Source organism: Rosa rugosa, chromosome 3 (genome assembly GCF_958449725.1).
Source record: "Rosa rugosa chromosome 3, drRosRugo1.1, whole genome shotgun sequence".
Lineage (NCBI taxonomy): Eukaryota > Viridiplantae > Streptophyta > Magnoliopsida > Rosales > Rosaceae > Rosa > Rosa rugosa.
Genome location: NC_084822.1, coordinates 27,422,291 through 27,435,464, shown reverse-complemented (window position 1 = coordinate 27,435,464; position 13,174 = coordinate 27,422,291). Strand labels below are relative to the sequence as shown.

Below are 13,174 nucleotides of genomic sequence, written 5' to 3'. Positions count from 1 at the left end.
AAAAAAAAAAAAAAAAACCTTGGGAAATCACAAAATTCAAAGACTGTCTAAGGAATTACCGAGCTTTGAACATGAAGGGCCAATAAAATCAAGTAAAACATATATAAAGCAGGTTCTTGTGGAATCGAGGCAAAAGGTCAAAAATCATCCCAACCTTCCTACTCACACAGTGGGTTTTGATTAGGGTTTTTTTTTTTTCAAATTCTCGAAGAAGAAGACGGGGAATGGGTGCACAGAAGAAAGGCGCGTCTAGGGCTTCAGAAGACCCTGAGGAATTGGCACGTGTCCCACTCCAGGCCATCCTCCTCGCCGATAGTTTCACCACCAAATTCCGACCCATCACTCTTGAACGCCCCAAAGTATTCTCTCAACCTCTTGTGCATTTGTTATGTATAATGCTGTTGTTGAATTCGAATCGAAAACAAGTACAGTTTCGGGGTTTTATGCTCCCTCCCAAATTGAGCTTTGTGTATTTTGATCGCTTATCTTGATTATCGATTTTAAACGTTGTTAAATGTTAATATGGCATTGGTATGCGTGATATAGTGTCGTCATGTTCAGTGCCTTTGTTTGTGATGAAGGTGCTGTTGCCGTTGGTCAATGCCCCGATGATCAGTTACACGTTGGCATGGCTTGAGTCTGCTGGCGTTGAGGAGGTTTTTGTTTTCTGCTGTGCTCACTCCAAGCAAGTCATCACTTATTTGGACAATTCCGAGTGGTTTTCCCAACCAAACTTCACCGTCACCACAATTGAGTCACATGATTCTGTTAGTGCCGGAGATGCTCTGCGCTTGATATATGAGCGCAATGTGGTATGCTCATATCTTCTACTTTCTTTGTGTCCCGTCATTTGTATGACAATTTCGTTGTATGTTCAACTTTATGCCTATGTAATCATGGTTTTCGCTTTCTGTGTCCTCTCAAGATACATGGAGATTTTGTCCTGGTCAGTGGGGATACCGTGAGCAACATGTCGCTTACTCAGGTGCTTCAAGAACATAAAGAGAGAAGGAAGAAGGATAGTAATGCTGTAATGACAATTGTTATTAAACGGTCAAAGCCTTCACCAATCACTCGCCAATCTCGACTGGGCACTGATGAGCTCTTTATGGCAGTAGATCCCAACACAAAGCAGCTCTTATATTATGAGGACAAGGCAGAACATGCAAAGGGATCTATATATCTTGATAAGTTATTGCTTGCTGATAAGTCTTCAATTTCTCTGCATAATGACAAACAGGTTATATCTCAAGCCATTCCGTTGGAGTTGTCTTGTTTGTTTCAGATTATTGATTAATCTTTATATAAAATTTCTACCTTGGTTCCTTTTCTGCTTATTTTCAACGACCCTTTAACTGTTTGGTGACTTCTAGTAGGGCTTCTTATGGTTATTTCTTTATACTACAAAATGCCTGTTTAAGAATCTTGCCCATGTCTTATCTGCAGGATTGCTATATCGACATCTGCTCTCCTGAAGTCCTCAGCCTTTTCACAGACAATTTTGACTATCAACATTTACGTCGTCATTTTTTAAAGGGATTGCTTCTTGATGATGTATGTCTCTCATAAGATATGTCTCTTTTTATCCAAAATATTCTGGTACACTGTTTGTGTTCACATTTATGTTAGGGAGGCATGGTATGGACACAGACACATAGACACACGATGGCCACCCAATGTGTGTTTCTGGCATGAGCATAAGCAATGGGTTATCAACCTTTTTTTTTTGAGACCATTTATTAGTTTTTACTCGTTCAATGTTTGTAGCATTTTATATTAGATGCCATAGATATGTGATTTGCCCTTCTCTATTGAGGCTTTGTCACTGAGTCATCGAAATATTTGTTATCGAAGAAATGACTGCTCAATCTAGAAATTTCTTTCATGCCTATATTGCAGAGGCAGGGAATTGTTTTTATGATACTTACCGATTTATACTTATTGAAAAACTTGCAAGTCTTGAATGCATGCATGCATGTGTGTATTGTTTCTTGAAGTATGCAACTGGCACATATATATTTGCATAAATGAGGAGTTCATCAATGGTTTGCGATATATTAACATGTTTATGTATTGTTGGTTTGTGATGATATTATCAAGATATAAATAATTTTTTCTTCTCCCACAAAATATGCATTTTTTTTTCCCAATCTTGGAATGGTCATCTCTATGCTTATTTCAAATTTAAAGTTCTTATAAGGGAACTGTCTATTCATTCAGATTATGGGTTACAAAATATTCACACATGAAATTCACTCGACTTATGCGGCTAGGATTGACAACTTCAGAAGCTATGATACAATCAGTAAGGACATAATTCAGAGATGGACTTACCCATTGGTGCCAGATGTTAAGTTTTTCGGAGATTCTTCAACGAAGCTGGAAAGACAGGGGATGTATCGAGCCTCAGGTAATTATTAGGGACCTGTGACATTTACACAGTATATGTATGGGGAGGGGTGGCAATTTTGTTTTAGGTTGCACTATACAATTAGGGTGATAACTGATCATTATCACTCTATAAATGTAGCCTGGTATCCTTACTTCTAAACTGATGGTCTGCTAATTTTCAACCTTGTCAATTAAATTTTTCTATCTCATTCTGTGTGATTTGATAAACTAGCTACTCTTTAGATATAGGGCAATCACGATCTGCACAGATTGGTCCTTTTACAGTCATTGGGAATGGCACCAAGATTGGGGACAACACCAAAATTTCAAATTCTGTTATTGGAGAAGGGTGTTCTATTGGACCAAACGTTTCCATAGAATGTTCTTATATATGGGATAATGTCACCATTGAAGATGGCTGCAAGCTAAGGCATGCTATAGTATGTGATGGAGTGATAATGAAGTCTGGGGCAGTTTTGGAATCGGGTGTAGTTTTGTCTTTCAAGGTATGTGTCACTAAAACCTTTTATAGCCTATTTGAAACTTCTGGATGCTAGTTTACCTCTCGTCTATCATAATGCTCGAAATGAGAACAGAATACAATACCAATTATATTACTGCCACAATTATATGCGAGAATCAGCTTCTATTGCAATGTTTTAAATTCATTTGGTCATGTAAAGTATGTTGATGTTGAAATTATAAAATTGAAAGCAGTTACTTATATGATTTCGTTAGTACAAAATGACTTAACCTTGTGATGATATGAAAGATTTAATACTAAAACATTGGTAACTTAGATATCTGTGCTCCTCACACTTTGTGGACCTGCCTTGTATTTATTGTAAATTCTTAAAACATATATGCATTGCTACCTCTGAACAGAAGTATTATGAGGTTACATCCTTGGTAATCAAATAACTATTCATCAGTTTAGAGCTGAGCACCACCTGGCCTTAGAGGATACCTATTTAGGCCGTCTAGAGAAAGCACTGTATACACGTTATGGATTATCTGGAGGAAGAATTGCATTTGGAGACGTACATACTTGGCATGCTTAGGTTCAGCTGTGTAAGTAGACCGGGATGTATGAGCTTTCCCACGACTCATGCTCAAACCTGGTCTTAGATAAACGTTGGGAAATATGAACTCTTACAGTGCTCAAATGGATTTTCCTTTAACTTGTCATTGTTAATTGTTATTTGGTTTGTCCTCTGAGTTTGGAAGAGCAAGATACATTTCATTTCTGATTTTCTGACTTTCGTCTGATTTTAAGGTGTTCTTGATATTGCTTTTCCTCCAGGTTGTGATAGGACAACAATTTATTGTCCCTTCATACTCGAAGGTATCTTTACTTCAACAACCAATAAAGCAAGACAGTGATGAGGAGCTAGAGTATGCTGACAATAGCACTGGGATTGCAGAAATTTCCCGTAAGTCTCTAGCGTTTGTCCCTAATCTTCAAATTTGATCTTGTTGATTTATGTTATAAGCAAAAGTATGGCCTAAACCCTATTATGATATTTTTAGGGATCTCCTCTTTATGCATGATCACTTCTTTAGATATTGTAGACAATAAGCCTATGAACTTTTTTGGAATAGTGGTGGTTTTTTTAAGGTGAGTATGGAAATGGTTCAATTAAGCAATTCAATGGAAAAACACTTGTTATAGGATGTTGTACTGTTTTGTGTAGTTGACTGCTATTGATATTTAGATAATGTCCCATATGAAGTATGCTACCCATGCTTGCCAATTAGTTTTTGGTACATGTCAGTCAAATACAGACCTGTAAATGGAGTGCCACTTGTGTATTTGTATATGTGGATTTGTTTTTCTGAAGAAGTTTTTATTGATTTTCAACTCTCTTTGTGTAGACATAGCTACTGTATCTGGTATTCATACTTTCATTTGCCAAGCTCTAGATATGTATTCTTAAGCACATTTAGCTTCTTTTATTTGTGAAAGTTACTGATAGTAACATATGCATCTTTTCCTAGTGATACATGCCCTTATTATGAGTTGTTACATGCAGCTCTTACACATGCACCGGATATATCGAATGGGGAAATAGCGAACCAACAACAGGAGACTCGGTGTTGGCCTACATCTGAGGTTAGCCCCTAGCTATGAATTTGGTTTTGTTCTGGCCTTAGTTCACCATCTTGCCTCATTATGTCAAGTTTGACTTATTATTTAGAAAACCTTCTTTCAAAACCATGTCAGACAATGTTGATAGCTGTCTTGTATTGATTAATTGTAATTGCATAAGTTTTAAAATCACTGCACTCAAGTTTCAAGTGATGCAGTCAAGCATGTTAGGGTGAAATCCTAGAAACTGCCTTAAGTGTTGAGATGATGAGCATTGGATAGGGAATGTTCACAAGTGATTCTGGTTTCACAAAAGAAAAGAAAGGAGTCACTTGTTTCATTAAACTGAGACACTTACAGCTTCTTGCATTCTTCTTTTTCAGTAAGTAGTAGGTAAGATAGTAATAATTTCTAGTGAACAAATGATGGGGCTGCTTATACATAAGATTAGGCATATGTGGAGAGGTCAATATGTCCAGGTCTAAAGGATGTGGTATAGCTTTCACATCAGAAATTAGGGATGCCTTGACATAAATCTGATCAAAGATTGAAGCTGCATAAACTCAGTTTGGTGTAGACTATGATATTTATGTGCATTTAGGCTTGTAATGGTCTTTAGAAGGGGACAAGGTTTCAAACTGGTAAATAACAAGTTAATACGAGGGATACTGTCCTGGGACCATGTATCTGAGAACATCTTATCTTTTTCTATCTTTTCAAAACATACTTTCGGATTTGTTTTTTCCTCAATGATTCTGAACTATAGATGATGTACATTATTAACATTGAACTATGATGGTGTTGCTGAAAATTGAAACAAAAAGAAGGGAAAGAAGAGACAAAAAAAAAAAAAAAAATTAATCATTGATTGAATCAGCATTTGTTTGGTTTAAACAAATGAACATGGAATGCATTGACTGGCCAAATGTAGGATGGGGGCTAACCATTCTTTTGTGGGCTGCATAATGTTAAAATTCTTTTCATAGTGGTCCTGCTCATGTAATGATTACTGACATTTTTTTTATCCCACCTTTTCCTCTAGTAATAATTAAAAAAAATTGAACCTCACTAGAAATGTTTTGAAATATTATAGATTATACTGCTGCTTATATCCTGATATTCTCTTATATGAGCTGTTATTCTTGATCAGCTTGGTATTGGTGGGGCTGGTTATGTTTGGTCAGTTTGTGAAGGAGGCCATGATGAAGAGTGGAGGCATTCAGTTGCTCCCATTCCTGCAGAGAAACTTGCTGAGGTGATACAAGCTGCAGAGGATGATCTGGAGGTTGATCCAGATGGCAGCAGTCTCCCACCTTCAGGAGAGCTGAAACCTGATTCTGATTCTGATGAAGAGTATAGAGATGGTTCCTACTTTGAAAATGAGGTGAACAATGTTAATTTATATGAATACAAGTTTACAAAGTTAAAAACTGAATCTAACCTCAACAAGTTGATTGTTTTCTGCAGGTTGAAGCAACCTTCCTAAGAGCTGTGGATGAAAATATTAAAGTAGAGAATGTCGTCTTAGAAGTGAACTCACTGAGGTATTCATTTGGTTTTCTCTTGCAGATCTATGGAATACCATGTAGCGTGACTATCATTATTATTTTGTGTTTGTGTAATAACTTATCCTTTGAAAGTTCTTTTAATTCAATCATGCAGAAACACTTTCAGTCAATGCCTTCAGTACCTGTCCTTATATCTGCCTGTGTATTTTGATCTACTGAGAGCCCTCTGAGGACATTTTCCAACCCTAAAATGTTCCGTTGTTTTGTTTATGCTTTACTGTGTACTTTTTGGTGATTGACGCTTGTCACATTTTTAATGTTGCAGATTGTCATACAACAAGCAAACTGCAAACTGTGCTGGAGCTATATTTTATTCAATGATGAAATTGGCATTAGAAACTCCACATAATTCAGCAGGTAGATATCTGAGGCTGCTATCTCTTTTCAATTTTAAGAAAACCCTCTATGATTGGAAACCTGTGATATCTGGGACTTAAATGGTATTATGTTGGGTAACAATTAATGACACCTGTTTTTTTTTTTCCCCCTTTGTTAATATTTTAACTTATGAATTGTTGAGTCATGGTATTTCTTGCATACCAATTTGATTGTCAGAAATACAAAGGAATATATAGAGATTAGTTGCCAAGAAAAAAAAAGAAGCTGGGTGTGGTTGGTTGGGAATTTAGGGTTTGGAATGTCTATTTCTTAGGTTAAAATCAGATAATGGTAATCCAGATTGCAGCCATGAAGTGTTCAAGGTTTCATAAGTCTGTTTTACTAGTTTAATTTACAATTATATTCTTTTATTTTTGTCTGTCGACTATTTGGAAGTTTGGATGTTACTTCTATTCACTAATGTGTGGCTTCTAGTATTTATGACAATTGATGCTCTTTTGTTTCCTTAGTTGAATTGGTCCAAGCTACTACGAAGGTAATTACAAAATGGAAAGGACTGCTGAAGTATTACCTATCAGACATTGATGAAGAGGTTTGGATTTCTGTCCTTTTAACTAATACTTGCATGCTTTTGTTCAATCAACACATTTCTTTTTTGCATCACTGAACTTGGTTAATTGTAAAATGTCCCTCCCTTCTCAGCTTTTTGTAGAGGCATTGATTTGCTTGGACATGCTGCATTTATTTGATTTACTTTACAAACCTTTGAGAGAACTTGTTTAAGAGAAACATCAATTGACAATTTAACCAAAGTTACTAGGCAAAAAAGATTCATTTTGCAAGACCAGACAACACTCCATCGTAGTACAACTTTGTTGTGGTACAATAACATAAATGGCACTCATGCTTCATATATATTATTTTTGTGCTTCGAGTCATCTCCACCTCTCATCAACATTTCATTGAGAAGAAAGATTTTATATATATATATAATATTTTTATATCTGGGGAGCTATTTAAGCAAGCTTTTAGGATAGTTTCTGTGTGCATATATCTATCATTGTTTAGATTTAACTTATACCCGGAGTGTGTCAAATGTTACTTTCCATCTTTGGTCTTGGTCTTTTCAAGGAGTTTAAGAGTTTTCTTGGTCTGGAGTCAGGATAGTCTTAAAGTTAGTATAATGCTAGAAACCTGGACCTAACATTTTTTATGGTTGCTAATGTAATGCTTATTGCTGTTATATACTTTGTGATGATTTGTTTTTGTTACTTTACAGATAGAAGTAATAATGAAATTTGAAGATATGTGTTTGGAGTCCGCTAAGGAGTTCTCCCCCGTGTTCGATAAGGTACGCTTGCCTACTTAGTTTTGGATCATTGTAAATTATACTCGGCATTGGTATGAAAAGATCAGAGAAATGCAGTCATTTTAAATTGGTTAACTTTTGAACTCCCTGGATGAATGTGGATATGCTTCTGCTTAGTGTTTTGCCAGCCTTTTATTTCTTGAGCAATGAAAAAATTGCTATGGATAATGCAATGCCACCAAAAAACATTTTGAATCAAGTACTGTGCCAATGTTTTGCTGAGTGTTTTGTTGTAACCTAGCTGGTTTAGTCTTTCAGTTCTGTCATGAAGTTGTTGGACTTGTTCTTCTGATTGTTGAATTGTTCTTTTACAGATACTCTATCAACTGTATGACCAAGAAGTTATACAGGAAGAGGCTATTCTGAGGTGGGATGATGAAAAGAGAGATGCTGATGAATCAGATAGAATTTTTGTTAGGCAGGCTGAAACATTTATCCAAGTAAGTGTGATTATTTACTCAATTTTGAATAAAATGCTTGTTAGCTAATGAAATCCTCTGTTTTTCTTTACAATGTTATGTATACTTGGGCCTCGCATGATTGCCATTATTTAGTTTTATTCTTTACCGGTTTACATGCTAGTGCCTGAGCCCTGCGTGATGTCTATATTTTCTCACACAAGCTCCATGAAAGATAAATTCAGCCCTTGGGGTTGGCCCAAGTAGTGAGGGAAGGTGGGGAAGGGGTTAGGATTAGGCCAAGTCAAAGGTTTCGTCCTTCCAGTGTAACCGGAAAAAGAAAAATATGAGTTCAATACTTGTTTTAATGTATAGTAGATTATATGCATCTATTAGAAACATATTGCGAAACATGCAGTGTGGCCATAATTTGCATTATTGTTCATGCTTTCAGTATGAGACAAATTTGTGCATCAGGTTTATTTGACTCAGAAAATGTTGGGCTGATGTATCCGGCAACCAGCATATTTTAAGTCTTGTTTCACAAAAGTTGCATCTAATGTGTTTTTTATTGCAGTGGTTGAGAGAGGCATCTGAAGAAGAGGATGAGGAAGAGTAGGAAACATTCAGTTGTAGGTTGTATTCAGTAGGCAGGACAGATATATTTCGAATTTCGAACAAGTATTTGCAATGTTGTAAGGTACAATGGGAGGGCTCGTTATGTCCGTAAGCTTGAAATTGCGTTTTACAGAATCATGCACTTGCATGCGTGTAATTTGATACAAAATCAATAGTCTTAGTCAACACAAACAATTGTTTTTGTCCAGTATTATTTCTGAATTCTACTGTGGACTATAGGTTTTTTTTTTTTTTTTTTTTTTGCCAAAATTGCAGGTTTTTATTATCTCACCAAATATTTTGCAACCAAAAGTCTGATTTTTGCCCAGTACCTTTTGGTCTAGTGACATAAGTATCTTATTTGTAAGTAGGAGGTCGTGAGTTTGACTCGCAATAAGTTAGTTGTTGCTGTATGAGTTGTTGATTTGTTAAAAAAAAAAAAAAGTCATGATTTGTAAGTGTTCTACGGACCCCAAAATCTCAATCCATTTTTTTTTTTAACAATTTCCCAAGTCAAAATATGGGGAAAATAATGCTTTGCCACTTGGAGAATGTCATAAAAAAACATGTTTTGTCAATGGTTAAAAAGGATATTGACAAGGTTAGGCATGTTTCGATATGTCACGAATGCCTCCATGGCACTTTTAAAGTGGCAAACTATGTTAAAACACTCTACTCAAAATTTTGGACGGATTTTTTTAGAGTTGTTTAAGCATTTGGTACGCATAATTTAGAGAAGTTGAAGAGTTGTGACCTGTTAGTTATGTTGAATAACTGACACTATGAAGGTTGCAAGTTCAATTCTCATTATTTTTCGAAATAATTTGTCTCCTCGCCATCACATACTAGGCTAACAGGTGTAAACACCCCCACGGGCCACACTCACGCCCACACCCATGTAAACTAGGCTAACGATGTTCATGGCAAGTGAGACTAACATTGCCTAAAGTCCTAAACCCATTTAAGTGTTTGTACCCACATTTGCATGTCCACTTAGACATAGCTAATGTGCATATAGTTATTGAACGATTTCAAATTTTAATAAGTCGCTTAACGAACAAATGGGTCGATGACTAAATATATTGGCCGATGAATAATTGGGCAGTACATTTGGTCCAAGACAAGTCGGATAAAAACTAGGCCGATAGAAGGTTTTGAAAGTTAGGCCGTTGGTTATCGACCGACTCATAATCATCAATTCAAAAGAAGGTTTATTGTCTAAAAGCCCATCGGCCAGTTGCTCAAGACAGTTTCCAACTCGGACTCAACTCGGAAAGAAAGCAGTCGATAGACAGAGAGATCGATAAGTGATAAAGATGAAATTTGATCAAGTTAGTATCTCAATCGATGTGAAGTTCACATCAGTCGATAAGGGGAGTTCAATCCAAGACAGTTTACTTCAAGATTAATTACAGTCGTTGATAATGATCATCAAAGCCGATCAAGACGGAGTCCAGCATCAAGTCAGCCGAAGAAAAGCATTGGAGCCAGGTCAAGATAGTCATTAAGCCAAGAAGAGGCTAAATTTCACTCAACTTCAAAGAGTCAAGAGATCAGTTCAAGTTGCAAGACAACCAATATAAATAGAAGCATCGACTGAAAACATCACATACACAACTCCAGAAACTCAAGCCATCAAGCTTTCTTGTTTTCGTTTTACCCTTTGCTTAGGTAGAATGTTTGTTTGCTTCCTTAGTTAGTTAGCTTTGCTAGTTACAATTTCAGTCACTTTACCTTTCTTGTAGCCTAGTATCGATTTTGAATTGTTTTCGTTGTTCTCCTTCAAACAATAGTTAATAATTTTCAACTTGTTTTGTTTATTTGTTCAGCCGTTCTAGATTTCAACTTTATTATTATTGTCTTTGATTTGCTTTCTATTTCCTTTGTTGCATTGTTTATTTGATCATGTTATTTAGTGTCTGTAGTCACATAGTAGCTATCAATATTGAGAATTTCATTCGTTACGAGTTCGCTTTTACTGTTACCTGTTATTACTTGGATCCAATTAACCTATGTCCTGTGACCAGACAATTCGTATTCACTCACACTCTCACAACCACACCCAATTCACCCGACCTTTAGCCATCAAGTCCTTGATCTAAAGGCGGCGGACTATCGGCTGAGAATAAGTTCCTTCGGCCAACAATCGTTTGATAAGTCAGAAAAATGCATTACATTACAGTTGCACACTTGGCCTTTTGGTCGTGTGCTGGCACGCCCCGCAATCTATTCAGCAAGAAGGACGTTTGTTCCTTGATCTCTCGGCTATCTTGGCCGAGGTGATTTTCAGAGGCAACAGTAAGTGCCCACAACCACGCCCACAAGTGAGGCTAACAGTGCATAAGGCAAGCGAGAATAACGATGTGTAAGCGAAGCTAACTGTGCTTATACAAGAGAAGTTAATCACACTGAAAGATGTGTGTTATCCCAATCCTCAGAACTTTTTCAAAAAAAAAGAAAAGAAAGAGAAATGTTACAAAAGTCTAATTCTACCCCATTTGTTCCACCTAATTTGTACTTGGATAGAATTTTCCCAATAAATCTCTGTTTTTCTCTTGTTATTCCCCAAAAGTAATTGTTTTTCCTTTATCAACGTTTTTTGTTTTGTTTTTTTTTTTTTTTTTTTTAAAACTGTTTTGCTCTCCCTGTTCCATCTACCTTTCTCGACCTCGTCTGGCTCGGCGACCAACTCACAGACGAGGTAGATACAGCTATCGAAGAGTGACAAGCTGGGGAGCTAGATGAGGCTGCTGTGGTGGCTCTAAGAGATGAGGAAGAGGCTTTGTTGGAGCTCCGGGAGGTCGATCGAGGTGCGGGACCTACACAAAGTCAGGCTTAAATGAGGCTCAGTGCCTTGTTTAACATTTTTTTTCCATTTTTATTTATTTGCACAAGTGAGAACCATAAGATTCTTAGCTAGCTTATAATCACAGAGGTATGATAAACCGGGATGAAAACACTTCCCATCTTTAAAGATCGTGTTGATTGTTACACGATAGGCGAATGAAAAACGCTCAAATCACTATGAGAACTAAGGGTCTCCGATTTTGATTGTGTCATTCTATGATTTAAAATAATTAATTAAAAATGGTGATGTTGAACAACTTATTGGCTTGACTGCAAGTTTATTTGACATCAATCTTACTCATAGTTATTTAGGGGTTAGTTTAATATTTTTCTCTTTGTATCTGATAAATGTAGTGTTTTTTTTCTTTACAGCATGTAGCATCTATTAGAGTTTTTTTTAGGCTGTAAAGAGGAGGAACATGGACCAGCTAACGAAAGAAGAAAAGGTCACCTAGGCATGGAATTCTTGTGAATCCCTATATATATATATATATATATATATAGTTTTTGAGGTATAAGGGTTCTTGCAATTTTAGTTTTTGAGGTATAAGGGTTCTTGCAATTTTTGTACTAAGGCTAATTAGAGAATAATTGAAACCATTTAGATTACAGGTCTTTCCGCTATGCTGATATGTGTAATTTATAAAAAAAAATCCTCAAGGCCCTAAATTCCATAGACCCAATATATAAAGAGGTTTTTTTTTTTTTTGAATCAAAGAAATGACTTTTATTGAGAAGGAGCTCAAGTGAGCTGTTTACAATCATTTTCAAGTACATCGAGTATACACTCTAGTGCTTGATTTAACCAAACCACAGCCTGTGCTGCTTCAAATCCAATACTAGCTAGGCGGTGCGCCACATAATTACAAGTACGGGGAGTGTAGATCAAAGACACTCCATCTAAATTCTTCCAAGCTTGCTGTATGTCATCAATGATACCCCCATTCGCTAGGAGTTGATGTCCAGGCCTCCGAACCTCATGAATAGCCTCCATACAGTCACTTTCTATTGTGACATCCTTGACTTGAAGGGAGTACAGCAGATCGAAGCCCTCTCTTATTGCCAGTAGTTCGCATTGCTTAGGAGAGGCGGTACACTGCACAGGTCTAGCGAAAGCAGCGACAAACTGTCCATTTGAGTTCCGCAGAACTCCTCCTACCCCTCCATGGGTTTGGTTTGGTAAGAAAGCTGCATCCACATTAAGTTTAAGCCTCCCATTATTCTCTGGCTGCCACCGCTGCCGGTTATGCTTCAAGGTTCGACTTGGTGCCGGTCGTGCTTTTTGAAATTCTTCCAACCATGTGAAGCTACTTAGGACAATGTCCTGCATTGATTGCTGAGTTCTAGACCATAGAGCATTATTTCTGTTATTCCAGAGTGCCCATATAATCATTAGCAGTTTGGCAAAAGTCTCAGGTTGAAGGCTCAAAGCTGTCTCCAGCATCCACTCTTTTAAACAAGATAGAGGGTAATAGAGTGCTTCTTAAATTAAAAGGAGGTGCAGTAAGGATTTGAGTAGCAATGGGACACTTACAGAACAAATGGGCATTGTCCT

The 13,174-nt window shown here is 36.8% G+C and overlaps 1 protein-coding gene across 2 annotated transcripts; it reads left to right on the top strand.

The window, feature by feature from the left end:
* Positions 1–42: 42 nt before the first annotated feature.
* LOC133738586 (uncharacterized) lies at positions 43–8,986 on the top strand. 2 transcript variants are annotated; one of them, XM_062166148.1, is made up of 15 exons: positions 45–359; positions 582–812; positions 926–1,240; positions 1,447–1,554; positions 2,221–2,410; positions 2,635–2,897; positions 3,695–3,824; positions 4,425–4,504; positions 5,631–5,864; positions 5,948–6,024; positions 6,314–6,405; positions 6,897–6,979; positions 7,667–7,738; positions 8,071–8,196; positions 8,732–8,986. In XM_062166148.1, the coding sequence occupies exons 1-15, from the start codon at positions 225–227 to the stop codon at positions 8,771–8,773; spliced, it is 2,178 nt and encodes a 725-aa protein (XP_062022132.1). In that variant the 5' UTR covers positions 45–224; the 3' UTR covers positions 8,774–8,986. The 2 variants fall into 2 exon arrangements, with proteins under 2 accessions (XP_062022133.1, XP_062022132.1); XM_062166149.1 differs by lacking the exons at positions 6,897–6,979; positions 7,667–7,738; positions 8,071–8,196; positions 8,732–8,986 and having other exon boundaries at positions 43–359; positions 6,143–6,356.
* The last annotated feature ends 4,188 nt before the right edge of the window (positions 8,987–13,174 follow it).

Coding starts and splice junctions, on each gene's coding strand:
- LOC133738586 (XM_062166148.1), top strand. CDS start 225: ATGGGTGCACAGAAGAAAGGCGCGTCTAGGGCTTCAGAAGACCCTGAG. Junction 360..581: donor TCACTCTTGAACGCCCCAAA/GTATTCTCTCAA, acceptor TTTGTGATGAAG/GTGCTGTTGCCGTTGGTCAA. Junction 8,197..8,731: donor AGGCTGAAACATTTATCCAA/GTAAGTGTGATT, acceptor TTTTTATTGCAG/TGGTTGAGAGAGGCATCTGA.